Source organism: Rattus norvegicus, chromosome 8, assembly GCF_021556685.1.
Source record: "Rattus norvegicus strain SHRSP/BbbUtx chromosome 8, alternate assembly SHRSP_T2T, whole genome shotgun sequence".
In the NCBI taxonomy this organism is placed as follows: domain Eukaryota; kingdom Metazoa; phylum Chordata; class Mammalia; order Rodentia; family Muridae; genus Rattus; species Rattus norvegicus.
In genome coordinates, this window is record NC_141541.1 from 73661968 (window position 1) to 73688439 (window position 26472).

General features: G+C 44.7%; 1 protein-coding gene across 4 annotated transcripts; it reads left to right on the plus strand.

Annotated features, from left to right (window-relative positions):
• The first annotated feature begins 4224 nt into the window (after positions 1-4224).
• On the plus strand, positions 4225-22301 carry Mtfmt (mitochondrial methionyl-tRNA formyltransferase). Of its 4 annotated transcripts, none has more exons than XR_015626635.1 (9): positions 4225-4450; positions 5609-5818; positions 7748-7870; positions 8490-8592; positions 9873-9948; positions 12888-12979; positions 16946-17024; positions 18303-19555; positions 21889-22299. XR_015626635.1 is itself a non-coding variant. In XM_087562104.1 (9 exons), exons 3-9 carry the CDS (start codon positions 7851-7853, stop codon positions 22084-22086), a joined length of 651 nt encoding a protein of 216 aa, XP_087418230.1. In that variant the 5' UTR covers positions 4225-4450; positions 5609-5790; positions 7748-7850; the 3' UTR covers positions 22087-22299.
• Positions 22302-26472: the final 4171 nt, after the last annotated feature.

The window sequence follows — 26472 nt, forward strand, 5'->3', positions numbered from 1 at the left end:
ACTTCTCTCCCACCCATCCTTCCTTCTCCTCCAATGACAGGCCTCCTTCTATCCTGTACCTGCCTCACCTGTGACATCATCCTACAGGGGTGCTTCATACTAAAAGAACAGTGCTTTTCTATGTATACTGAATATAGTGTAGACTGAATATTGTAAACTATTCTTCAGAAGAGTTGGGGAACAAATTATCTCCTTTCATATTTCTATTTTATGAAATTTTTGATTTATAAAATGTGATGCTACTTAGTATTTGCCAACCACTTACAAGGAAAGTAAGCAGCCAGACAGTAAAATCTGCTGAAGTTACACAGGCAATAGAGACATTGTTGAGAGCCAGTGAATTGTCACCATCCTCAATGAAAGAAAAGGTTGGTGACATTGCCCCCTTGTGGAATTCTCATGCAACAACAATCTAGAGTCCATAGTGGTACTTGAAGGGCATCTCGAATGGCTCAGTGGGTTGTTTGTGACCCTGATACTGGGCTGGCACCTATGCACAGTGGATATTTCCCCTGGTCCCGAGGCATTGCTTCCCCCGAGGGAGGCAAAAGCCTTTGTTCTTACTTCCTGCCCCGGGGCTCCAGCTGCTCCTCTTTTTGACCCAACATCAAATGTTTGATTAAATATGAACCCATACAAGCACACACATAAAAGTATACACATTTATCCTGGGTCTGGTTTCCTTTTCCCACAGAAAATAGACATGTGGCAGCAGTGTAGGATGGTGGGAACATGGAAGAATGCTTGGGGGGTGGGATGAGGCCACTCCTGCATCCCAGTTTTCTACCGAGCTGCACAAGTTTCCACAAGAAGTATCTGAGAACTAAAGCACGGACCAGAAGCTCATTGTCTGCCTTCCAATTCCTTAGATATACTTTATGGATGTCTTAATGCTGTGCGATTTTTTTCCCAGGGAAGACAAATGTTTATTTGTCTCAGATAGAGCACCAATCACAGACCAAAGAAATCATTCCATCCAAGTATAGAGAACCAGGGAGTTTAATGAGGGGAGTCACAGGAGCACGGACAACTTACAGGCAGTTACACCACTGAGGAAGAGTCTCCTCACCAGCCATTTTTCACCACTTTGTATCCTCAGACGTGAGTGGGGCTTCCCCTGATACCACGGGGGAACGTGGCTGGGCCTGATCTTCGGAAGGTCTCTAGTGGGTAATCACAGCCACTCTGACTTCATAGACAGCAATACTCTTAGCAATGCCTGGAGGACACAGATGTACAATAGTTTACTACACGAATCTCCTTGCCCTTCACAGCTCATCTGATGCTGACAGTGAACCCAGTGGGGGATTTATCCGCACTTGGAAATGTCAGGTTCCTGTGTGTCTAACTTGCTATGAAGAACTTCATAAAAATGTTCATTTTCGAGCCAGGCAGTAGTGAAGCACACTTTTAATCCCAGCACTTGGAAGGCAGAGGCAGGTGGATCTCTGAGTTTGGAGCCAGCTTGGTCTGCAGAGTGAGTTCCAGGACAGCAGAGAAACCTCTCTGGAAAAAACAAAACAAAACAAAATTTCAGTTTCTATTTAGGGAAAACTCTGTTTTCATACTCATCCTGTTCAGCTCCTCCTCCCCTTCCCCTCTTCCTCTTCCTTCTCCTCCCCCTCCCCCTCCTTCTTTTAAAGACCTTTACTGTGGGAGGATCACAAGGTCTTGGCCAGCATGGAAGACAGCAAGGCCAGACCCTGCCTCAAACAAAAAAGCAAACAGGGGCAGAAAAATGTCAGTAGCAAGAGGCTGCTCTGTGAAGAAAAGATTAATGCCAGACTCTTGCTCCAACAAGCTAGTGTCTAGTGGGCAGAGGGCTGTGAGTGGCAGGAGGCAGCGTTCGAGGAACACGGGAGAACTTAAGCTGCTGGAAATGAAATGCAAGTCAGGTTTGCACCTATGCTGTGTATTGAGTGCTTGCAATGCCCCCAGAGGCCAGAAGAGGGTGCCCTGAAGCTGGAGTTACCGGTGGTTGGGAGGCACCGTGTGGGAGCAAGGAATTAAACAAGAGTACTTTGTGAGAGCACAGTGCTCTTAGCTGCAGACCCATCTCTCTAGACTCATACTTGAAGGTTTTGGCTTTTAATGCTATGTTTGTTCATGTGAATGCAGAGCCGGCAGGGGCCAGAAGAGGACAACGGGTCTCCTAGAGCTGGAGACGTGTGTGCTGGGAAACAAACTCAGGTCCTCTGCAAGAACAGTGAGCATCTTAACCACTGAGTCATCTTCCTGCTCCAGTAGGTCACAGCTTAGTCAGTATTCAAAAGACAGTACCTTGACTGTTAGACTCATGTTCCACGTCCCCTAAGTTAGGATACTGGGACTGACTTGATTGGAGGAGGGTAGGGCTTGGGATCCCATCTCATTTTCCTCTTCTGGTCAGATAAGCTGGCTGGGAGGATCATAATCTTTGCCTCTCTTTTCTATTTAGCCCAAGGGATTCACTGCTCTCTGGGCACACACTGGACAACTTTCCTCAACTATGGCAAACAAAGCCCCTCTTCGTTTTGAGGGGACACATGGAGAAAAATATTGACTGTATGAGGAATCAAGGCCTCAGGGAGGGTACTGTCTGAAAAATGGATTTAGTGAGGAAGAGAGGCAATGTAAGGTGGATGGAATACTCAAAGGCACAGAAGCAGCTATGTTCAAAATAAGATTGGTCCAGGGCCTCTGGGTTTCAGGCCATGTATCAGGAATTAGATGAGAGAAGAGCTTGATGTCACTGTGTTACTAGAGCCAGCTTCACAGGCATGGCCCACGTTAAGGAACCCAACGTTACCTGCCTTGGAAACACACATCTGAACACCAATGGTCTTCAGAGGTCTCAGGCAGACAGCTCATGCCTTGTTTCTCCTATCATCTTCCTGATAGTATCCCACATGCAAGGTGTGAAGATCTAAAGAGAATCTAAGGTTCGTGGCATGACTTTGGAGAAGTAAGCAAGCCTTAGTTTCCTCGAGTGTAAGGGGGAATGCTGAGTTGCTTAGTAGCTAAGATTTCTGTCCAGGTCAAATAGTTATGATCATGACTTTGGAGCTGGAGGGACAGGACCCTCACCCCACTCCAAGTCTGGCACCTTCCAGCACTGTAGACCTTATTGGCCCACTGGGTATCAGGTCTCTTCAATTACAAGGGTTGAGATAATAGCTCCCTTGGATGGGTCATCTGAAATAATAGACATGAAATATGTAAATTGTGGTGTAATAACTGTTAGTTGTAGTGGCTGAGAAAATTATACTATGTTTATTGTATCATGATCTGACAAGATGTGAGATTTGTTCTCGAATGGGTTCTTTCTGCAGTGACCTCAGTGGCGGCAGCGTTGGTGGTGGTGCAGAGGTCAGGGTTGAGAGACCTGGGTTCAATTCCCAGCTTCAACATGGTGGCTCACAGCCATCTGATCTCCAGTTCCAACAAGCACACATGTGGTGCACATACATGTACACAAGCAAACATTCACACATATTTACTTTAAAAGCTGTTGCAAAAGTTCAGTTCCCAGCAGGCACATGGGACACACACACACCCCGAATTCAGTTCTAAGCACACATATAGGACAAGACAGTCAGACATACACATAATTAAAAATAAATTCGTGGGACTGGAGAGATGGCTCAGCAGTTAAGAGCACTGGCTTCCCTTCCAAAGGACCCAGGTTCAATTCCCAGGCCCACGTGGCAGCTCATAACTGTCTCGAGTAGTAGGGAATTTCATAGACATACATGCAAGCAAAACACCAAAAGCACATAAAACAAAAATAAATTTTAAAAATTAATTTGTAAAGGTTTTTTTTTAAGATTTATTTATTATGTATACAGTGTTCTGCCTGTATGTATGCCTGCAGGCCAGAAGAGGGCACCAGCTCTCATTACAGATGGTTGTGAGCCACCACGTGGTTGCTGGGAATTGAACTCAGGACCTCTGGAAGACCAGTCAGTGCTCTTAACCACTGAGCCATGTTTCCAGCCCAATTTGTAAAGTTTTTAAAAATAGTTTCTTTTAAAGGTTCATTTTATTTTATTCATGTGAGTGTCTCGCTTGTGTGTACGTATCTGCAGTGTTCTTTAGCTGGGCTAAATAATACACATCAAAATACACTCAAATTTCTTTCTTAGTGATTACTCAGTTGGGCCACGCCTCCAAAGCGGCAGGCCCCGCCTCGTCCTCTGCGTGTGCTTAGGCCTTTGAGCCCTATGCTCCGCCCCCTGGGCACGCATGCGCATGGTGGGCCGCTGCGGGCCGAGGTGATGCTTCTTCCGCGGCGTTGCTGGGGTCCGTGGCTGGCGGGAAGGAGGCCACGCTGTTCCTGTCAGTCACCTGCTGGGTTCAGCGGGAAGGACCGCCGAAGCTCCCGGGTCCGCGAGAAGCCACCTTGGCGGGTGCTGTTCTTCGGCACCGACCACTTTGCCCGGGAAGCCCTGCGGGCGCTGCACGCTGCCAGGTATCGAGGCGGGGTCCTATGCCGAGCCGCGGCGGCGACCCCAAGCCAGCTGGGGTCCTGGGAAGGCACCCCGTTGGATCCCGGCCCGCGGAGCTCCTGTGGCTCCTGCAGCACCTGCGAGCAGACCCTCCATCCCCCTGCGCCTGGGAACCAGTACTTGGCGAGGCCCGGCCAGTGCCCAGGGCCGTGGGCGGAGCCGGTTAGCTGTAATGGGCTGTGACTCCAAAGTTCGTCCCTTCCAGTTGTTGCTGCGGCTGCTCAGCCCTCCTGTTGGTGGCCTCCAGTTAGGCCTGAACAGCCTCTAACGAACCGTTTTCAACAGTTTCCTATACATCTAATATTTATGTGACTTAACACACTTTGGCTACTAGGGAGAAAGTCCTGGAAGTCTGCTATCTCTACCACCTCACTTCCCTCCCAGCCTAAGGTTATTTGGTTATTTATCGGTCCCTTGTTTCCTGGCATGTCCCCTTCCCTGGTTCTCTCACCTCCATCCCTGCCTTCCTACAGATACCTCTCTCTTTTTTTTTTTTTTTTCTTTTTTCTTTTTTTCGGAGCTGGGGACCGAACCCAGGGCCTTGCTCTTGCTAGTCAAGCGCTCTACCACTGAGCTAAATCCCCAACCCCCAGATACTTCTCTTTTTAAAGAAAATTTTTATTTTTAAATTTTGTTTGTATGTGTGTGCCTCTGAGCATGTGTCTGTGGAGGCCGAAAGAGGGGAATCAGATTCCCTGGAGCCGGAGTTACAGGCAACTGTGAACTACACACTCTTGATGCTATAAGGAGAGAACTGACTCCTCAAAGTTTTCCTCTCATTTCCACACACATACGGTAGCACACGCCTGCACCACGTACACAGTAATAATAAAAGATAAAATTTGATTTTTTGTATTAAATGTAAAACTCTATTTGTTGGTTGCAAAAGTCTTAATTATGGGGGTTGGGGATTTAGCTCAGTGGTAGAGCGCTTGCCTAGCAAGCGCAAGGCCCTGGGTTCGGTCCCCAGCTCGGGGGGGGGGGGGGGTCTTAATTATTTTAGCTCTAAGTTAGTTTAGCCATGGGTTTAATCATAAAAATAGCTTTGCTGTGCACGAAGTAGTTTAGCTTTGAGCTGTTGCCCTGACATGATTTTTTTTCCCCCAATCTTTCTAATTCAGAGACAACAAAGAGGAAAAGTTAATTGAGAAACTGGAGGTTGTCACGGTGCCTTCGATATCCCCCAAAGGACTACCTGTGAAGCAATATGCTATACAGTCTCAGCTCCCGGTATATGAGTGGCCCGACATGGGATCCGGAGAATATGACGTTGGGGTAGTGGCTTCCTTTGGCCGACTTTTGAGTGAGGCTCTTATTCTTAAATTTCCCTAGTAAGTTTTATTTATAAGGAAATACAGTGTAGAGATCATGTCTTTTATGAATGGGTCTAGCATCTGAAACGCCATAATTTATGCTTTCTTTTTCTATTTACTTATTTGTCCATCCAGACAGGGTCTCACTGTGTGTAGCCCTGGCTGTCCTGCTGGAATTCATTATGTGGACCAGGCAGGCTAGCCTCAAACTCACAGAGAGATCTGCCTGTATTTGTCCCTCAAGTGCGTAGATTAAAAGTGTGTGCCACCAGGCCCAGATTAAACTGTTTTCTTCACTGTCTTCTTTTAAAATGGGATTTATTTTTGGCACAAAATATCAAGTGTACTAAACTCTTCATTGCTCCTTGGCTTTCATCCACCCTCATTTAAATATCATGCATATGCTAACCCCAGCCCAGCTCTTCCTGAACTCCAGGTACCCACCTTGTCCACAACTCTGCTTGGCTCTCATAGGCTTCTGTACCAGAAAAGACTTAACCCCTCTGCACACCTTTATCTCAGGAACTATCAACCCCAGCCTTCTGGACGTTGGGTCCAAAGCCCCAGAGTCATTCTTCAGTTGTCTTGTGTCCAACATCTAGTCCCTTGCACTGTGTCTACTCTTGTCTGTGTTACTGTAGTCAACTCCTAGAGGGGCTCTACTTCAGTCCTTCGCCCTATTGGTTGGCTCTTTACCAACCCAGCAGCTACATCGATTCCTTAAAGGATCTGTCTGTCAGACCAGGTCGCTGTGCTCAGAATCCTCTAGTAGCTCTCAGTCTCACCTCAACTAAAAATCTAAGCCCTGTGTTAGCCCACTATGACCTCAACTGATCCTCTGCAGATGCTGTGGCTTCTCCTGATTCATTCTACTCCAGCTAGATTGCGTTGCCCCACGGTGAACATGGCAAGCATTTTCTTCCCTTAAAATCTCCGGCCCAGCTCCTGCCTTCAATCTCAGCACTTGTGAGGCAGAGGCAGCAGCAGCAGGCGCAGCTCTTGAGTTCGAGGCCAGGCTGGTCTACAGAGTGAGTTCCAGGACAGCAAGGCTACACAGAGAAACCAGTCTCAGCAAACAAGACAGATCTCTGTACATGTCAAGCATGTATATATTCCTTTAATCTCAGCATTCGGTAAGCAGCAACTGAGGAGAAAATAATAAATAAAGTCTCTGCACTGTTCCTGTTATCTGAAAAGCTCATGTTTCTGATGGCATTTCCGTCAACAGTAGATGGTGTATCTGATAGTGCTCCGTAAGATTATGTGGCCTGGAGAGGTGATAGCTGTTCGAACTTGGCGTAAATTTCAACCTCAGCCGAGTGTTTGGGTAGGGATGTCACTTGATGACACAGTGTCTTATTATAGATCCCTGTTTGCCTTGTTGCTTTAATTAAAAACGTTTTTTGCATAGATATATTAGTTTTATTTTATGGGCATGAGTGTTTTGCTCGCAAAATATATTTGTGTCCCGTGTGGTACCTGGTGTTCAGGGAGGCCAGAAGAGGGTGTCAGATTTCCTGGAACTGTAGTTATAGATGGTTGTAATCCACTGTGTGTGGTGCTGAGAACCTGAACTCTGGTCCTCTTAACTTCCAGCTGTCTCTCCGACCTCTGCTTGGGCTGTTTTTAATTATGTTTCATTAGCTGCTTATGGTAGGAGAGTGAACTCACCTCTGACTTTGTGTTTTAGGTGATAAACCTAGGGGTTGTATATTATGAGTGATACACACTGCCAGGTATTTTTGAGGTGATGATTGTTTTGAAACAAGGTCTCAATCTGTGGCATAGGTCTGCCTGGAACTCAGAGCAGTTCTCCTACCTCAGCTTTCCAAGTGTTAGGGTTAATAAATGCTATACCAGGCTCTTGGAAGCTTTAACAATGAAAGTGCATGTTAGTTCGGTAGCAATAGCTAGTTCCCGTACTAATTTCTGCCTTTTCTGACTCAGCGGAATACTGAATGTGCACCCCAGTTGCCTTCCGAGGTGGCGTGGTCCCGCTCCGATCATCCATACGGTGCTTCATGGAGACACAGTCACTGGCGTAACGATTATGCAAGTTAGACCCAAAAGGTAGAACTTATTAAACTGTGGTGTGTGTCTGAGATCTTTGTGTCAGGGGGAGTGGTCAGGGTATGCTGACTTGGGCAACTCCCCAGTGTCCCCTTATGCCTTTGTAGTCACTATGAGGATTCCTGGTCTCTAACATAAGCTGTGTCTTCTGAGATTCATACAGAGTCTCTTTAAAGTCCTTGTAAATCAGTCATTGGGATTATTTACACCTGGATTTCTCTAAAAAGATATAGATGACGGACGCATTTGGAGCGTGGTGTGTGTGTGTGTGTGTGTGTGTGTGTGTGTGTGTGTGTTGGTTTGTTTTGTATTTTTTTGAGATAGAGTCATCGTATGTCTCTGGCTGGCCTTGAACTCACTATGTGGACTAGGCTGAGCTCAGACTCAAAAGAGTTCCTCCTGCATTTGCTTCCCAATACTAGTATTAAAGACAGGTATGACCACACTCCCCCTTCTTACTTTAGAGGCAATGTCTCATGTATGCCAGGGTGACCTCAAACTGGAGTGACTGACAGATTAACAGCCTGCAAAAGCTGTCTCTGGGCTACGTAGACAAATGTATGTGCCTTAACAAATAATAATGCTGGCTGCTGCTTTGTGTTTTGTCATTCCTTGCCAGATTCGATGTAGGCCCGATTCTCAAGCAGGAAACCGTCGCTGTTCCTCCCAAGAGCACGTCAAAGGAATTGGAAGCAGTGTTGTCAAAACTTGGTGCCAACATGGTACAGTGTGTGTTGTCGTCATCAGTAGAAGGCTTTTTAGCAATACAGAGCTTATGATTTGTAATTTTTTAAGCTTCATCGGTAGGGGTGGGGATGGGGTCGGTGCAGTGAGATGGCTGGGCAGGTAAAGGTGCTTGCCGCCCAGCCTGACAGGCTAAATTCAATCCCTAGCACTCACGTGATGAAAGAAGAAAACTGAGTCCAGCAAGGTCTCTGACCTCACCTGGGCTCGGGCCCACACCGTAAATAGTAATAAAATAGGGGTTGAGGATTTAGCTCTGTGGTAGAGCAATTGCCTAGCAAGCACGAGGCCCTGGGTTCGGTCCTCAGCTCTGGAAAAAAACAAAACAAAGCAAAACAAAAAAAAAAACAGTAATAAATTAATTAGTAACATGAGAGAGATCAAGACCGAGGTTGGGAGCAAACATGCTCATATTCACCTGTAATGCCAACACTCAGGAGGCTGAGGCAGGAGAATCGTGTGCTTCAGATCAGCCTGAGCTGATAAGATCCCCTCTTAACAACCAAGCAGACTGGTGCCTGTCCCTGCCTTCCTAAAAGTTTTCCCAGTATTTGTGACCATTGAGAGTTGCAGAGTGGGTGCTTAATAAAGACTTTCAAATAAAACCTGATCTTCAGTGGTCCCTGCATTTCACAGTGAGGTACTTAGTTTATTCTTCTCAGGTGCCCTGCTGACCCTTACACACGTCCGGCCCACTCTTCTCACTCCGCTAGCAACCACTCCCTAGGAACCTCTGCATTTCCCGGCTGTATGTGCCCCCTATTCTGGGCATTCCCTCAGAAGCGACTCTATGGCGACTACTTATCGAGACTGTTCTAGATACTCTGTGAATTTTCTTTTACACCCTCCCAACAACCTCTGAGGTAATTGTCGCTGACATTTGTTTCATAGACTCAACATCGAGGGCTACAGACATGTCAGAGAACTTTTCCAAAACGCCAGCACCCATAGGTTATGGAAGTAGGCCCGAGCATGCTCCCGTGAGGCCCCATTGCCTCACGTAGGGTGAGTGTGTTTGCTCCCCACAGGCCTGTGATAGTAAGGCCTGTGCCTCCAGGTCAACACTGGAAGCAGCTGGGTGCCTGTGTTCCTTAGAGCAGCGTGGTGTAGCCACCCGTTAGCACACATCCTTACAGGCGACACCAGCTTGCCACCACTCTTGCTGGGATAGGTTACTTCATGGCACTGAACTGTGATGTTTCTGCCTTGTTCTGTTGGATACACTCTGCTCTCTCTCTCTCTCCTTTTGTATTTATAGCTTATCTCGGTTTTGAAAAATTTGCCAGAAAGTCTGAACAATGGAAGGCCACAGCCAGCCGAGGGAGTGACGTATGGTGAGTGGAGGCCCGACACTCTCACGGCGGCTGAGTGCTCTGCCCTCATGACTGCCTTGTGTGTACTTTCCAGGTCATGGTTGGCAAGCTCTCAACCATTCCCCCAGCCTTTTATTTTGAGACGTATTTAGCACCTCTGCTTGCCCCAGATCTTTCCATGTGTATATTTCATGTATATATTTTAAAATCTGATTATTCATCTGCAAGTACAAATGACAGAATTCATCCCCAGTTTCGTTAGCATGCACTTGGAGATGTGGGTCAGTGTTCAGAGCACTGGCTGCTCTGGCAGACGACCTAGGTTAGACACCCAGCACCAACATGGTGACCCACAACTATCAGTAACTCTAGTCCCAGGAGATCTGACACCCTCTTCTAGCCTGTATGGGTGCTGTATCAATGTGATACACACAGAGACATTCACACAGGCAAAGCATGCATATAAAATGAAAAAAACATTTTTTCTAATCCTGAAACAAAACAACAAAAACAAAGGCATTAAACATGTCCTGATAGCATCCAATATCCAGTGCATACAGTTCTTCCTAAATGTCCAGAGATGTATTTTATATCCATTCAAAAACAAACAATAATAATCTAGGATACAAGGAACACATTTTCAAGACTGCTTAAATCTTTGTTTTCTGCTAATATAACCCAAATTAGTCACCTCAAAATGTAAACATTTTTGTTTTTTTGGTTTTTGTTTTGAGTTTGTTTTTTGTTTTTGTTTTGAGACATGGACAGCTAGAAATACTAAATAGTCTAGGACAGCCTAGAATCAATTCTCCTGCTCTGCTTCCCGAGTACTTGAATTACAGGCTTACACTTCCACACCTAAAAATGTAGTTTTGGGGAAAAAACTTAAACATAAAAAGGGCTGCGGGTGCAGCTGCAGTGGAGTGCTTGCAGGATACCTGGGTCTTCACCAGAGCATAACAACAATGCTTGTGAGTTAGATCTGGTTCCCGTCGGATCCAGTTTTGCTTCTCTTCTTTCTCTTTGCTTTGTCGTTTTAAAATTTTTGTGTTTTGAGACAGGATCTCATTGGCTTTAAGCTTGGTATGTAGCACACTCCTGACTCTCCTGTCTTCAAGCCCCAAGTTCTGAAATTACAGGCGTGTGGCACCACACTTGGCCTCTTTTTGTTTATTTAATAAAAAAGCACTTACTGTCTTTCTGTATGTTATTTTTATTGATTTTTGTACTTAACAATACATCTATGACACTGCTACTTTAATTAGATTTTTCTCTTTTTTAAAATAATGATTTATTTATTTTATGTGCATGAGTGTTTTTTGCTGCATGTGTGTAAGCACACCACATATGGACAGGGTCGAAAGAGGGAATTCTGGAACTGGGGTTGCACATGGTCGTGAGCCACCATGTGGGTACCAGGAGCCAAAGGATAACAAGTCCCCTGAGCCACTGAGCCCCCCAGACCCTGCTCTTTGTTCCTGTCTTATCTGTCTCTTGTTTCCCGTTGCGTGGATCTGTCCTGCTTACTCAGCAGATGCCCTGTCGAGGTGCGAGTTGTTCCCAGTCTTGAATCACTTTATGCACACGATGCTTCCTAAGCCAGTGGCTGAGACTGAGTTAAACGGTGAGATTCCTCCCTGTGATCACAGCTGACTCAGGAAGCAAAGCAGACAGATCTTCAGTTCAAGGCCAACCTGGGCTACACAGTAAAACCCTTTCCCCCCCAAAAGAACGAGTAAATAAAATACTGGAATAGTTTTAATGTGCATTATTCCTGTGAGTGATGTTAATGATATTTTTTCGTGTTAAAGGAGTCTGCTTTGTATTTCTTTTTTCTGGAGGTATCTTACCGTTCCATTTTTCTCTCTCAGGATTTTGACTTGTTCCCTTTGTCTTATTAGGAATTTTTTTTTTTTTCTTGGAGCTGGGGACGGAACCCAGGGCCTTGCGCTTGCTAGGCAAGTGCTCTGCCACTGAGCTAAATCCCCAACCCCTCATTAGGAATATTTTATATGATGCTGAAGTTCAGCATTTGTAATATGAACTGCACACTCTTTCAATCTGATATGTTTTAACTTTAGCTTATGTCTTTTATATTTGTCTTTTCAAAAATGCTGTTTTACTTATTGGTTTATTTGGGTTTTTTTTTTTTTTCTTCTGTCCTACCTTGATCATTCAGTTCCCACATAAAAGACACACACAATGTTTATATTTACAATAAGCCTTAATCAGCATTAGAGCTGGGCAGTTCTCCACCTTCTATGCTATTAGAGTCTACTTTCCTATCAATAACTCTAAATTACTACTTACTATGTTTTACCTGGGCTGTTCTCAATTCCAATTGGCCAGCCCTCAGGGCCGTGGGGGGCTTTTTTATGGCTCACCTAACCCAAGGCTGCTTCTCCTTCCTCCTCCACCTCCCTCTCATGGTTCTCCTCCCACCCCAAATACCCCCAAAACCCCCACTCCCCCCACCTTGGCTGTGTCTCAACTTCCCAGCTGTTGGCTGTCAGCATCTTTGTTTACCAATCAAAAATAACTTGGGAGCAGGCTGCACAGTGTCACTTGGGTCTGCATGCTCTCATCTCCAGGACAACCAAGTCTTGGAGGCCTAATATTAGCATCAGAATAAAAGCAGCATCAGGCCAACCCACTATAGCTTTTCAGGAGCTGGTCCTCCTGCCACAGAAGCTCCAGGGATTGAATTCACATTGTCAGACTTGGAGGCAAGCATCTTTACTCGCTGAGCCATCTTGCCTGCCCTCTCCGGAGTTTTGGCTCCAGGGTTAAACAGTAGTACACTTCTGGTTTCATACTTGTGAGGCTTTCTTATTTTAACTTCATATTGCAGCACGCTTTAGACATACGGAGACATTGACCGTTGTATTAGTAATTCAGCCTGACTATCAGTTCATGAACACTGAACCCCTGTTCATTCTTACTTGTGTCTCACCTTGTAGCTCCCAAGGTTTCTGCTGGCACCAGCTGTGTCAAGTGGGAGGAGCAAACCTCAGAGCAAGTACTCAGACTTCACCTTGCCATCGGGGACATAGTGAGTCGAAAAGTTGCATTGTGTTTTTACCATGCTGTCTCCTTTCTAGGTGTATTTACTTAGGAATGAACTTTATAAACTAAACCTAGGAAATTTTCTTAAACTTTAAATTTTAAGGTTTGATATAGCCTTGGAATTCACAAAGTGCTTTCAAATGTACTTTCTGCAATATCTCTTAACCAGGTTTAATTATCCTGTTACATCCCTGTTATAAAGGAGAATAAAAACAAGATAAGTAACTTAGTGTGACAGTTACTAAGCAGTGGATCTAAGTCTTCTAACTCTATCTAGTCTATAGAGTTCTCTATATACCATACTATACCATACAGTACTATACTATACAGTACTATCTTGTACTGTACTCTACTTTATTATACTATACCATACTATCTAGTACTGTACTATACTGTATTATACTATACTGTACTATCTTGTACTGTACTCTACTGTATTATACTGTATTATACTGTATTATACTATACTGTACTGTACTATACTATACAGTACTAGAGTTCTGTCTCTGGTGCTGGGAGCTGAACTTGATTCTTCTGCAAGAGCAGCATTCGTTCTTAGCCGCTAAGTCATCTCCAACCCCCCCCCCCCATTTGTTTGTTTGGAGAGCAGGTCTCAGTCTGTGATCCAGGTTGGTCTGGAACTTACAGTGTAGCCCACGTTGTCCTCACATTCAGGCATTCTCCTGCATCAACCTTCTAAACGCTAGGCTGACAGATATGGCCAATACCTGGTTTCTTTCTTTTTGAGACAATCTCTCAGTGTAACCCAGACTGGCTTTGAACTCTAGACCCCCTGTTCCCAAACATACTCATAATGTCTTAAAACATCAGCATCAAAATACAGTCTGGAAATACTGAACTCAGAGAAACTGAGGGACATTATTTCTGACATGTTTATTTTCACTGTGCTTTCAGACAGCTTTCGTAGCATTCGTTTATATGTGAATGTGTTAAAATAGCAAAGGTGGGGGTTGGGGATTTAGCTCAGTGGTAGAGCGCTTGCCTCCTGGGTTTGGTCCCCAGCTCCGAAAAAAAGAAAAGAAAAAAAAATAGCAAAGGTGGCATTTCACATTGTGCAGTGAGGAGCACTACTGGGGCAGTTGGCTAGCCCTTGCCAAGGAAGCCTCCTCTTCCTCCTCTTCCTCTTCTTCCTCTTCTTCCTCCTCTTCTTCCTCTTCCTCCTCCTCCTCCCCCTCCTCTTCCTCTTCTTCCTCTTCTTCCTCCTCTTTCTCCTTCTTTTTAAGGCTTTTCCTTTAAAGGTTTATTTCATTATGTGTGTACTTGTGTCTAGTATATGAGCACATATATGTGCAGGTACACATACCCATGCATGAGCAGAGGCCGGGAGAGGCCATTCGATACTTCAGAGCTGTAGTTACAGCTGTTTCCTAGATGTCAGGCTTGTTATGTGGGTGATCCTCACGGTTACACAGTGAGCCCTTAACCACTGAGCCATCTCTCTAGTCTTGGAGGGAGGCCTGGCGACTCTACCTTTCTATTATTTAGCGCACATGGGCATTTTGCCTGCATGTGTGTCTTTGTGTACTCTATTTATCCCTAGTGCTCTTTGAGGCCAGAAGAGAGCATCGGATCCCCTGAGACTGAAGTTACATACAGACAGTTGTGACCAGCCATGTGGGTGCTGGAATCAAACCCAGTTCCTCTGGAAGAGCAGCCTGTGCTGTTAACTACTCAGCCATCTCTCCAGCCCTGTTTCTGCATTTTTTTAAAAGATTTATTCATTTATTATATATAAGTACACTGTAGCTGTCTTCAGATACACCAGAAAAGGGCATCAGATCTCTTTACAGATGGTTGTGAGCCACCATGTGGTTGCTGAGAATTGAACTCAGGACCTCTGGAAGAGTAGTCGGGTGCTCTTAACCACTGAGCCATCTCTCCAGCCCCTGTATTTTTAAAATATATTTTTTTCAAGATTTTTTATGTATTATATATGAGTACATGGTAGCTGTCTTCAGACACACCAGAAGAGGGCATCAGATCCCATTACAGATGGTTGTGAGCCACCATGTAGTTGCTGGGATTTGAACTCAGGACCTCTGGAAGAGCAGTCAGTGCTCTTAACCACAGAACTATTTCCCTAGCCCCTGCATTGTTAAAATCAAGCTGCTTAAGCCTCTGACTACATACTGAGTACCAGGACAGCCAATGCTTCATAGAAAGACTCTGTCTCAAACAAACAAGCAAAAAACTTGTAAGTATATAAATAAAACTTATGTATACTCGTATGGTTAATATATAATTAACAGTATTATATACCTGAAATTTGTTAATAGAGTTAAACTAGTGTGTGCCTTTTATTTTAAGAAAACCAAAGATTGGTCAAGTGTATTACACACACACACACACACACACACACACACACACACACACACACACACACACGAAACCACAAGGACCGGAAGACAGCAGAGTTGGGTAACTTTATAATCATGTTATCTTAAAGTATAAAGAGGCCTTTCTCTTAAAACACGGTTATGAGCTACTGAAATCACGTGACCATAGAGTAGTGACTATAAATCCATAAAAATTAAAAAAAAAATCATAGAAAAGCAACTAGTCATGACTCAAAGTGGTCAAAGTGGAAGGAAGATCTATAACACATACAAGAATTCAATGTCTAGGGTTGGGGATTTAGCTCAGTGGTAGAGCGCTTGCCTAGGAAGCGCAAGGCCCTGGGTTCGATCCCAGCTCCGAAAAAAAGAACCAAAAAAAAAAAAAAGAATTCAATGTCTAACTTCCTAAATGTGTATAAAATTCTCATGAATTACTGCCCGGCTTTGTTGGTTTTGGTTTTGTTGTTGAAGACAGTATCTTACTCTGCTGCCAGGGTGGACCTGACACGTGGAGCTCCTTCCGCCGTATCCCTCTGAGTGCTGGGATTTAGGTGTGAGCCCTCATGCCTGCTTAATGCTAGACTTGGGAGGAATCTCTTTGTGATTGGATTTTTTTTGCCCTTCAGGGCTGAGGGTGGAACCTGCCTGTGGCTTTGCACATGCCAGACATGTTTTCTGCCATCAGTTCTACAACTCAGTTTGTGGTTTTGGGTTTTTTGTGTATATATATTTGAGATGGTAGCCCTGACTGGCCAATAATTATGTAGACTAGGCTAGCCACAAACTCACAGAGATCTACCCAGTGCTGGGATTTATGTAAGTTCTTAAAGGTGTCTCTACAAACTGTCTTCTCATCATGTTTATTTAGTGTGTGTGCACACGTGTGTGTGTGCCGGAGCATGCATGTGTTGGTCAGAGGACAACTTTCAGAAATTGATTCTTTCTTTCCATTTCATGTGGCCTTCACACAGAACTCGGGCCATCTGGCTTAGTAGCAAATATATTTACCTCTTGAGCCATCCTGCCCCACAGTATTGTTTGCTGCCACAGTTGATAACAGCAAGACACTGCTGTCTGAAATAGCAAGAAACTGGAAATATGTGAAATGTCTTTTATAAAAGTATTATTATATAAACTGATTAATTCATAGATGAACACAGGTGAAGGAGACACACATGCACTGACAGCCATGCTCTAGGCTTTTGTGCTAATAACATTTAGCATGAGGGGAATAACATAGGGGGATACACTCCAAGCTCTTAACAGTGGCTGCCTCTTGTGAAAATATAAAATTCTATCACTTTTTAAACTTTAACACAAACACCTAATTCTTGCTTCCAAAGTGAGCATAAACGTTTAGTTGAGCATATTAAGACTATACTATTTAAAAATACTGACTCTTACATAAAACTTAGGATCTTACACATGCTGCAGAGATAATACAGAGGGTCATACTCAGGCTCCGTTTCAGCAGATCTGATGACCGAGTGCCCAGTCCCTCTGGACATGGAAGAAGTGGGTTAATATATTGCAGTCTTCAAAAGGCTTTGGGCTTCGTACACATTCCTTCATGAATCCTTCCATTCCAATTACAGGTTCCACTGCAAACACTCTGGATGGAGAACACCGTTAAACTTCTGGATCTCGTAGAAGTTAACAACTCTATCCTTGCAGGTACTAACTTCTGAATGGCTGACAAGTTGTTTCACTACAGTGCACTTAAAAATGTGTTATGCTTCCTCCCCTCCCCCCATATCTCTAATCCTCAAACACAGACCAAACAAACACAGGGACCTGTGCTTTGTGCTGTTGGCTTCAGAGCACTGATGGTAGCACCTCACAGCTGCTCTCCTCATCCTCTGCAATGTCCATTCATGTGTATTTTCTCATGCAAGCATCACACGAACCTGGACGCTGGCAGGCAGTGTCACTGAGCTCCTATAAACTCCGGAGGGGGACTGTGGAGTGACTGAGTTAATGTCACAGTGGTGAATGTAATAATGAAAATATCTGCACAGTGCAGGGAGAGCACAGCAGGCCACACCACAGTTTTTTCTGAGGTCCCTCAGCATTCTCAGGATGTGATGAGCAGAGATGTGGGCAGTTCTTTTTTTTTTTTTTTTTTTTTTTGTTTCTTTTTTTCTGAGCTGGGGACCAAACCCAGGGCCTTGCGCTTCCTAGGCAAGCGCTCTGCCACTGAGCCAAATCCCCAACCCCGATGTGGGCAGTTCTTATAAGGACATTTAATTGGATCTGGTTTACAGGTTCAGAGGTTCAGTCCATTATCATCAAGGCAGGAACATGGCAGCATCCAGGCGGACATGGAGCTGTGGGAGCCAAGAGTTCTACATCTTAGTCCAAAGTCAGCAGCAATTGGCTGAGCTTGAAAACTAGGGGTCCTCAAAGTCTGCCAACACAGTGACACATTTTCTTCAACAAGGCCACACCTCCTAATGGTGCCACTTCCCTTGGTACAAGCATATTCAAACAACAGACGAAGTCTCAAATTCTGTGAATTGTTCTACTGCTGGGCAGCTAGTTTCTCAGAGTGACAGCACTGAATTGACAGATTCAGCACAAAAGTGATTCTGGTTGGTGGAGCAAGGACGGCAGCTTCTCCTTGGTGTGGGACTCTTGCCATGAGAGCGCATGGCTCCAGGAGGCTTTAGATTGCAGAGTTAGGGCTTAGTAAGTGTGTCCCCTCTGTCATTGTTTCTGCCTCTGAAGAGTCCTTTTTACTACTTTTATTTATGTATGATTTAATTTAGTTTGTCAGTGCTAGAGATAAGCCCAGGGTCTTGCACATCCTTGGCCAATGTTCCACCCAGGGCTGGGACAGGCAGCATGGGGATCTCTGTAAAATCCATTACACACACATGCACACATGGTTTTGATTTTTAAGAAGTACCATGATGTTGCATAATTATTTCTCTTGTATTCTCCCCACCTTAGATCCGAAAGTGATGGGACAAACTGTGACTCCGGGGTCTGTGGTGTACCACAGACCGTCGCAAATGCTGCTAGTTCACTGCAAGGTACGTTGACTTTAGCTTCAAGTCATGGTGATTGGCTTTGCTAAATTTGTAATTTGTATTTCTTTTTCCTTTTCTTTTGAGATGAGTCCTCACGTAGCCTGGGCTAGACTTGAACTCACTGTCCAGTGTTTAGCCCAGGTTGGCCTAAAAGCGATCCTCTTGCCTCAGCCTGCTGAGGTTGAAACTGCAGGTGTGAACCATCACACCAGGCTTACCATTCACCATTGTGGTGGACTGAGAATGGCTTCCATGGGCTTAGTCTCTGGGGAGTAGAACTCTTTGACAAGATTAGGAGGATTAGGAGGTGTGCCCCTGTTGAAAGGAAGTATGTAATGGGGAATAGACTTTGCGGTTTCAAAGTCCATGCCAGGCCCAGAGTCCAGCCGTCCCCACACCCATTTGTGAATCAGAATGTAAAACTACTTTTCCACTCCGAGCATGCCGCCATGATCACAGTGGACAGAACCTCACAACTGAGCAAGCCCCATTTAAATGCTTGCTTTTGTAATGTAAGAGTTGCCTTGGTTATGGTGTTTCTTCACAGCAATCGAACATTGAGAGGGCAGCATTTTCCATCTCAGACTAAGCTGAAAACAATTTCATTTCTGTAAGAAACAGCTCCCCAGCATAATTTTTAAAAGTGATGAAGTTTTTATCATTGCCACCCAATGAAAAAAGATTCCACAACGATAAGTTTCTGAAGGTTACTTTTAGTAATTAATGTAACCAATGAGCTCATATGTCTGTGTTAGTCATCAGAGCACCTGCTTGTTGTCTACACGGCATGAGTCCTCAACAGCAGTCAAGGAGGGCAGTGTCCTCATCGTGTTCTCTTGCTGTGAAGAAGCACCTTAACCAAAAAGCACCTTGATCTCGAATTTCCAGGTTAGTCTATCACTGTGGGAAATAGAAACAGGAGCTCAGGCAGGAAGCTGGAGGCAGGAACTAAAGCAGAGGCCACAGAGGGATGGAGGGGCAGAGGGACGCTGCTTACTTACATTCTCCCTCCCTCCTTCCTTCCCTTCCTTTTTATTTTACACATATGAGTCTTTGCCTAATGTCCACACAGGTCAGAAGAAGGTGTTGGGTCCCCTGCAATTAGAGTTATGTGGTAATGAGCCACCGTGTGTGTGCTAGGAACTGAACCCCAGTCTTCTATAAGAGCAACAGGTACTCTAATAAATGAACTCTCTGCAGCCTCCTAGCTGCCTCTTATACAACCTTCCTGTGTCAATTAACAGTCAAAAAGTACCTCACGGCTGTGCTTAGAGGAGGGCAGAGGACAACTTGTGAGTGTTGGTTCTCTCCTTGAGTTATGTCCATCCCAGGGATGGCACTCTCTCATCAGACAGGGCAGCAAGAACCTCTACTGACTGAGCTGTCTCATGCCCAGAGGAAAGTTTTAAAACACGTGTATATGTGTGTGTAGAGTGTGTACAGGTACAAGCATGCCACAGCACACATGAAAGTCTGAGGACAGCCTGGGGTCAGTCTGTGCTTTTCACCTTATTTGAGTCCCAATCTCTGTTCTCCACTGCAGATCCCAGGTTATCTGGCCCATCAGCTTCCTTTGAGACTTTTGTCTCTGCTCCCACTCCCCAACACTGCTATGTATGTTCTGGGATCCAAACTTGGATCCTCGTGTTCCCATGGTAAATGCTTTACCCACTGAACCTTCTCCCCAGCTCGGATTTTGTTTTTGTGTGTAAATCATCTAAAATGGTTGGAGAAGGCCCTCAGGATGGCTCAGTAAGTAATGGCTCCTGACACAAGCCTGATGACCTAAGTAAGTTCAGTGCTCAGAATTCACACAAAGGAAGATGAAAAGAACCATCGCCACAGAGTTGACCTCTGACCTCCAAATCCCCCTCCCCCCATTATGCACACATACAGAGTAATAGTAATACTTCTTTTAAAAAGTTTAGAGTGATTGAGAGTCTGCTGTCGTTAGCACCCTGGAAGTAGAGGCCAGAGGATTATGTATTGGAGGATTGTCTGAGCAACATAGTAAGTTCCAGGCCATCCTGATCTGGGGCTACATAGTGGTTGTAGGCGGGCGTGGGGTCGTTTTGTTTTTTCGTGATAGGGTTTCTCTGTAGCCCTCTCTATCCCTGTTCTAGAACTCACTCTGTAGACCAGACTGTCATTGAATTTCAAGATCCACTTGACTGCCTCTGGGTGTTGGGATTAAGGTGTGTGTTGCCACACCTGACTGCTATAGTAGATATTTTAATGACTGGGACCCCATTTTTTGGCAAAGCTATGGCATGTTTCTAAGAAGTGTCCACATCCCTTGTGTTTCCTGGGTACTTCCTTTTCTTGTTTTTAAAGATTTTATTTTGTTTATATGAATACACTGTCTTCAGACACACCAGAAGAGGGCATCGGATCCCATTACAGATGACTGTGAGCCACCTTGAGGTTGCTGGGAATTGAACTCAGGACCTCAGGAAGAGCAGTCAGTTCTCTTAACCACTGAGCCATCTCTCCAGCCCTCCTGGGTATTTCCTATTTTGTGGTAGTTATGTTAGATTTTGAATTCTCACAAAGCACATTTTAAAGTGTATGAAAAACCGATCTACCAACACAGACTGTGCAGAGCCCTTCACCACTGCTCAGCTCTCTTCAGCTCGCTCTGAAGCACACCAGATGACCACCTCTCTTGGTCTGAGTCTGAACGTACATGTTCAGTGTCTGTATTTGGCTCTCACAGACGCAGCTGTAGATGGTGAGCGTGTGAACTCTTTTCAGTTGTGCTACCTTGTTAAATTCACCCACCAACCATAGCATTGGTTATCTGACCTGGGGCTCACTGGATTTGCCTACTTTTTAGAGTACAAGTGTCCAGAGGCCAGAGGTGTTGAATCCCCACAGAGCTGGAGTTACAGGCAGTTGTGAGCTGTCCAATAGTGGGTGCTGAGAATCAACCTTGGTCCCCTGGAAGAGCAGTGCACACTCTGTCGAGCCAACTCTCAGGCCTTGCTGTGTTTGGGTAACTATTTACAGTGAGATATGTGGACCTACTTGCAAAACTAAAGCTCTTTGCAAGTAGAACATTGTATTCTATTTCCTCTGTTGAAATGTGTCAGGACGGTTTTTGCTCCTTTATGAGGACCTTATAGAGAGAAAGTGTTACATGTCATCCAGTACAATGTTTTTGCTGCTAGGCGTTTAGTAACAGCAATTGTTTTTATAACATTTTGAGGATTTTTTCTGTTTTGTCTCTTTTTTTTTTTTTTTTGGTTCTTTTTTTCGGAGCTGGGGACTGAACCCAGGGCCTTGCGCTTCCTAGGCAAGCGCTCTACCACTGAGCTAAATCCCCAACCCCGTGTTTTGTCTCTTTTAAGATAGAGTCTTTGAACTCAGAGATTGGCCTGGCCTTCCTCCCTGGTGTTGGGATTAAAGGCTGCATCACCATGCCTGACACAGGTTATAAAGTACAGTTTATTTCCTTTTCAAGTTTTGTCTCATTGTCTACTCACTGTCCGTTCTCTGTCCTTTAGGATGGCTGGATCGGGGTTCGATCAATAATGCACAAGAAAACACTAACAGCTACTGATTTCTACAATGGATATTTGCATGCGTGGTACCAGAAGAATTCCCATGCTTACCCAAGCCAGTGCAGGTTTCAGACTCTCAGACTTCCAACAAAGACGCAGCAGAAAACAAAGTTGTTGCTGTGCAGTGCATTAAGTAGCTAGGAAGACCACAGACGAGGACCTGTTCACACTTGTAACTTATTAAAAGCTTTATTTACCAGCAACTGCTGTGATTTTGAAAGAAGATGACAGCTTGGGAGAAAGAGAAAATGGTTATCAGGAGGTGGAAGTCTTACGCCCTCCATGGTGTGTATCAGTTAGGAGCAGACTTTTCTACTTGAATAACAAAAGTTTAAATAAAATTTGTATTTATAATGTTCAGCGTAAAGGAGATTGTGTCTTTTGAAGAGTGAGACAATTAAATGGTGTGCATATATTCTAAAATTTTTTTTCTTTTTTTTTCTTTTTTCTTTTTTCTTTTTTTTTTTTCTTTTTTCTTTTTTTTTCTTTTTTCTTTTTTTTTTTTTTGGAGCTGGGGACCGAACCCAGGGCCTTGCACTTGCTAGGCAAGCGCTCTACCACTGAGCTAAATCCCCAACCCCCTAAAATGTTTTAAATGGTGCGTCTACGGACTGCGGGTCTAGCTCAGTAGGCAGATTGGTGAAGTTCTGAGTTTGACCCCCAGCACCTCATAACCCAGGTGGCAGTGCACACCTGCAGTCCTGGCACTCAGCGGAAACAGGAGCATCAGAAGTTGAAAGTCATCCTCAGCCATCTGCAAGTTCTGCAAGACATTTCTATTTGGATTTTTATTATTGCTGGAAAAACGTTTGGTCTACCCCAGACTTAAAACTGGTTTAGGGTGGGGCTCAGTTGGTAGAATATTTGCCTAGCGAGCACACAGTGCTGGGTCCCATCTCTAGAGCACACAGACGGGTGTGGTGGTGCAGCTCTGTAGTCCCAGTACTTGGGGACAAAGGCAGGAGGATCAGTTGAAGGTGTCACTACAGAGCATGTTTGAGACCTGCCCAGCGTGTGGGGGAACCTGCCTTAAGACAAGAGCGAATGAAAAGAGAACTCTGTTGCTAGCTAACTTCTAGTTGAGTGAGTCCGGACAGCCTATCTAAATCTTTAAGCCTCAGGTTTCTTTCTTGAATGAAATGGGTAATAAATGACTGCCTCGAGGAATGGTATTATACATAGGAAATGCCCAGGGAAGTGCCCAACACATAGTGGACACTTAATAATCTGTAGTTTTCGCTGTCACCTCTCAAGTGACTAAACCACAGACTGGCCTTATCTTAATCAAATACTCTGATTGTGTCTGAAGGTGTCTGTGAGGGTTTGCATGTGCTTGTCCCAGGGAGTGGCACTGTTAGAAGGTGTGGCTCTGTTGGAGGAAGTGTGTCACTGTGGGGGTGGGCTGGAGACCCTCCTCCTAGCTGCCTGACGATGTCCAGTTTTTTCCTGGCTTCCTTCAGATAAAGATGTAGAACTCTCAGCCCTTCCTGCACCATGCCTGCCTGGATGCTGCCATGTTCCTACCTTGATGATAATGGACTGAACCTCTGAACCTGTCAGCCAGCCCCAATGAAATGTTGTCCTTTATAAAACTTACATTGGTTATGGTGTCTGTTCACAGCAATAAAACCCTAACTAAGACAGTGTCTCTGGATGAGATTAACAACATTTAGTAGGTTAACTGAGTAAAGCAGAACGCTTTTCTAATGTGAGTTAGAAACAAAAGGCTAGGCTGATACCTGCGGAAAAGCATGAAATCCTGAGTTTGGATCCCCCGCTTCCACATAAAAGCTGGATGTGATGCCATGGTTCTGTAACCCAGTACTGGTTAGCAGAGACAGATGGATCCCAGTGACCCACTGGCCAGCCAGTCTAGTTCAGTGAGCTCCAGGTTCAGAGACTTTGTCTCAAAAACAGAGAAAGAACTTAGAACAGTAGATTTTAGACTTTGTTAGAAACTTCTGCTCTTCTGAGGCTTAACCCTGTTGATCTTTGAACTGGAGTCAAACCAGTGACTGCAGTTGGCTGGCAGACTGCAGATCTGGGGACTCGATGACCTTCATGACCGAGTGGATCTCATAAATCTGCCATTTCTCTGCCTTTACTGCACTTCTGTCTGGTGCTGCTGTTTTCTACTTTTAGACCTTCTACAATAGTTTTTCTCCTGGGAGCAGCAGCCATGCTGTGGGGACACCTTTACATCAGCATGAGGAAAAAGGTTTTACAGTGAGAAAGGATCTCAGGATTTCATCTCAAAGATGAGGAAATGAAGGCTGGGCAGTGATGGCGCACACCTTTGATCCCAGCGCGAGGAGGCAGGAGCAGGTGGATCTCTGAGTTAGAGGCCAGCATGGACTACAGTGAGTTCCAAGACAGCCAGGGCTACACAGAGAAACCTTGCCTACAAAAAACAAAAACAAAAACAAAGAAAATGGCAGAACAAGCTTAGGCAATGCTACATTGTGAAGAATCAGAACCCTAGGATTTATTAGTTATCTATGTGGGGGGAGGGGCAGTAGGCTTTCTCCTTCCACCTTGTAAGTCCTGGTTGTGTCTATCCACAGAGCTATCTTGATAGCCCTAATGTTTTTTAAAAAATAATTTTTTATTTGGTTTAGGAGACAGTGTTTTTTTTTTTTTTTTTTTTTTTTTTTTGGTTCTTTTTTTCGGAGCTGGGGACCGAACCCAGGGCCTTGCGCTTCCTAGGTAAGCGCTCTACCACTGAGCTAAATCCCCAGCCCCGGAGACAGTGTTTCTAATGCCACTTAGCCTACCTGAAACCATAGGCTCTGGGTTCATTGAGAGAACCTGCCTCAAATGTGTAAGGCAGAAGATATCTGTGGACGAAGCACCACGACCAAAAGCTTTTCGGGGAAGAAAGGGTTTAGTGTCACTTGCTCTTCACCCTCAGAGACATTCCTGACGGGAACCTGGAGATGGAGCTGATGAGAGGTCATGGAGGTGGGCTGCTTACTGGCTTGCCCCTCCTGACTTGCTCAGCCTGCTTTTTTATTTTTTTTATAACCCAGGGACAAGAGCCTCCAGAGGCACTGTCCACAATAGCCTGGGCTCTCCTACATCAATCACTAAGAAAATGTCCGACAGGCTTACCCACAGCCTGATTTTATGGACTGATATTTCAACAGAAATTTCTTCCATTCAAGTGACTCTCTACCTTGTGTCTGTCTTGTTTATCTAAAACTAAAACAGTATCTGACATCTTCATTTGGCCTTACACACACACACACACACCCCACCCCAGAACAAAACAAACCATGGTGAATAGCTCCTGAGGAATGACTCCTGGTTTGACCTCTGGTCCATATGCATGCATGCATACACACACAAACATGAACACATACTTATGCAGCACAAAAAAACCAAAGAATAATAGCAGTTGGGGGTGGCATTATGTAACTCCATTGCAGACTGCCTATTTTTCATACAGGAGATCTGATTTTGTTCCCAGGACTTAAAAAAAGAAGTTAGAACACAAATAAGTTAAAATACTACTTCAGGGTAAGAGGTCTAGTTCAGTGGAAGAACACTGCCTAGTGCTGTCCTGGATTTGGTCCCTAAGCACAGAAAACAAAATTTAAAGTCCTACGCTTCCATATCACAGGTCACTATCAAAGGCATTCAGGTCAGTAACCTGGGGGCAGAGCTGATGCCATGGGGACATTTTGTTGGGGAGCTACTTTAACTTTTTAAAACTAGCTTCCAAAACACCAGGCTCCCTTATGTTCTGTCCAATTTTAGCACTGGGAATGCAGCCCAGGGCCAGTCAAGTGCCTTAACTACTGAGAGATACACACCTTTTCACCCACCCCCCACCCCATCTCACAGCTGTTTTTTCTTTTTAAGATTTATGTATTTTATTTGTATGAGTGCTCTTTCTACGTGTACACCTGCATGTCAGAAAAGGGCATCAGAACCCATTACAGATGGTCGTGAGAGATATGGCTTCTGGATATTGGATTCAGGAACTCTGGAAGACAGACAGTCCTTTTAACAACTGAGCCACCACTCCAAAGTCACCCCCCCACCCCTTTAGGCTATTTATTTGTTTGTTTGTTTGTTTATATTTTATGTTTCTTTCTTCTCCTCCTGGCCCTCCTCTTCCTCCTCTGTCTCTTCTGTTTGGAGGTCAAACCTAGGGGTTAACATACTAGAGTGTTATACCTGTGAGCTCTGTCCACAGCCCTGGGCTGCTCTGTTAACAGTAGCAAGTGGGGAGGAGTATCAGAACAACTCTGAGGATGTCACCCTGTTAGCAGAGTGTGTACTTAGCTTGCCTGAAGGTTTGGTCCACAAATCTGCATAAAGTGGTGCACGTCGGCAATCCCAGTGAGCAAAGGGCAGAAGCAAGAAGATCCAAAGTTCAAAGACATTTTAGTTACATAGCAGGTTCGAGACTACCCTGGGCTACATCTGAACCTGACTTTAAAAAAAAAAATCCTTACTACAGTCCCTAAGTTGATAGAATTCTGATCTTACAATTAGAAAAAACATAGAGATTTAGTGCAA

Excerpts from the sequence above, each read along its gene's own strand:
- Mtfmt (XM_087562103.1), top strand. The coding sequence starts at position 5,695 with ATGCTATACAGTCTCAGCTCCCG. Across the intron at positions 8,593-9,872 it reads CAAAACTTGGTGCCAACATG|CTTATCTCGGTTTTGAAAAA; the intron begins GTACAGTGTGTG and ends TTGTATTTATAG. Across the intron at positions 12,980-16,945 it reads ACCTTGCCATCGGGGACATA|GTTCCACTGCAAACACTCTG; the intron begins GTGAGTCGAAAA and ends TTCCAATTACAG.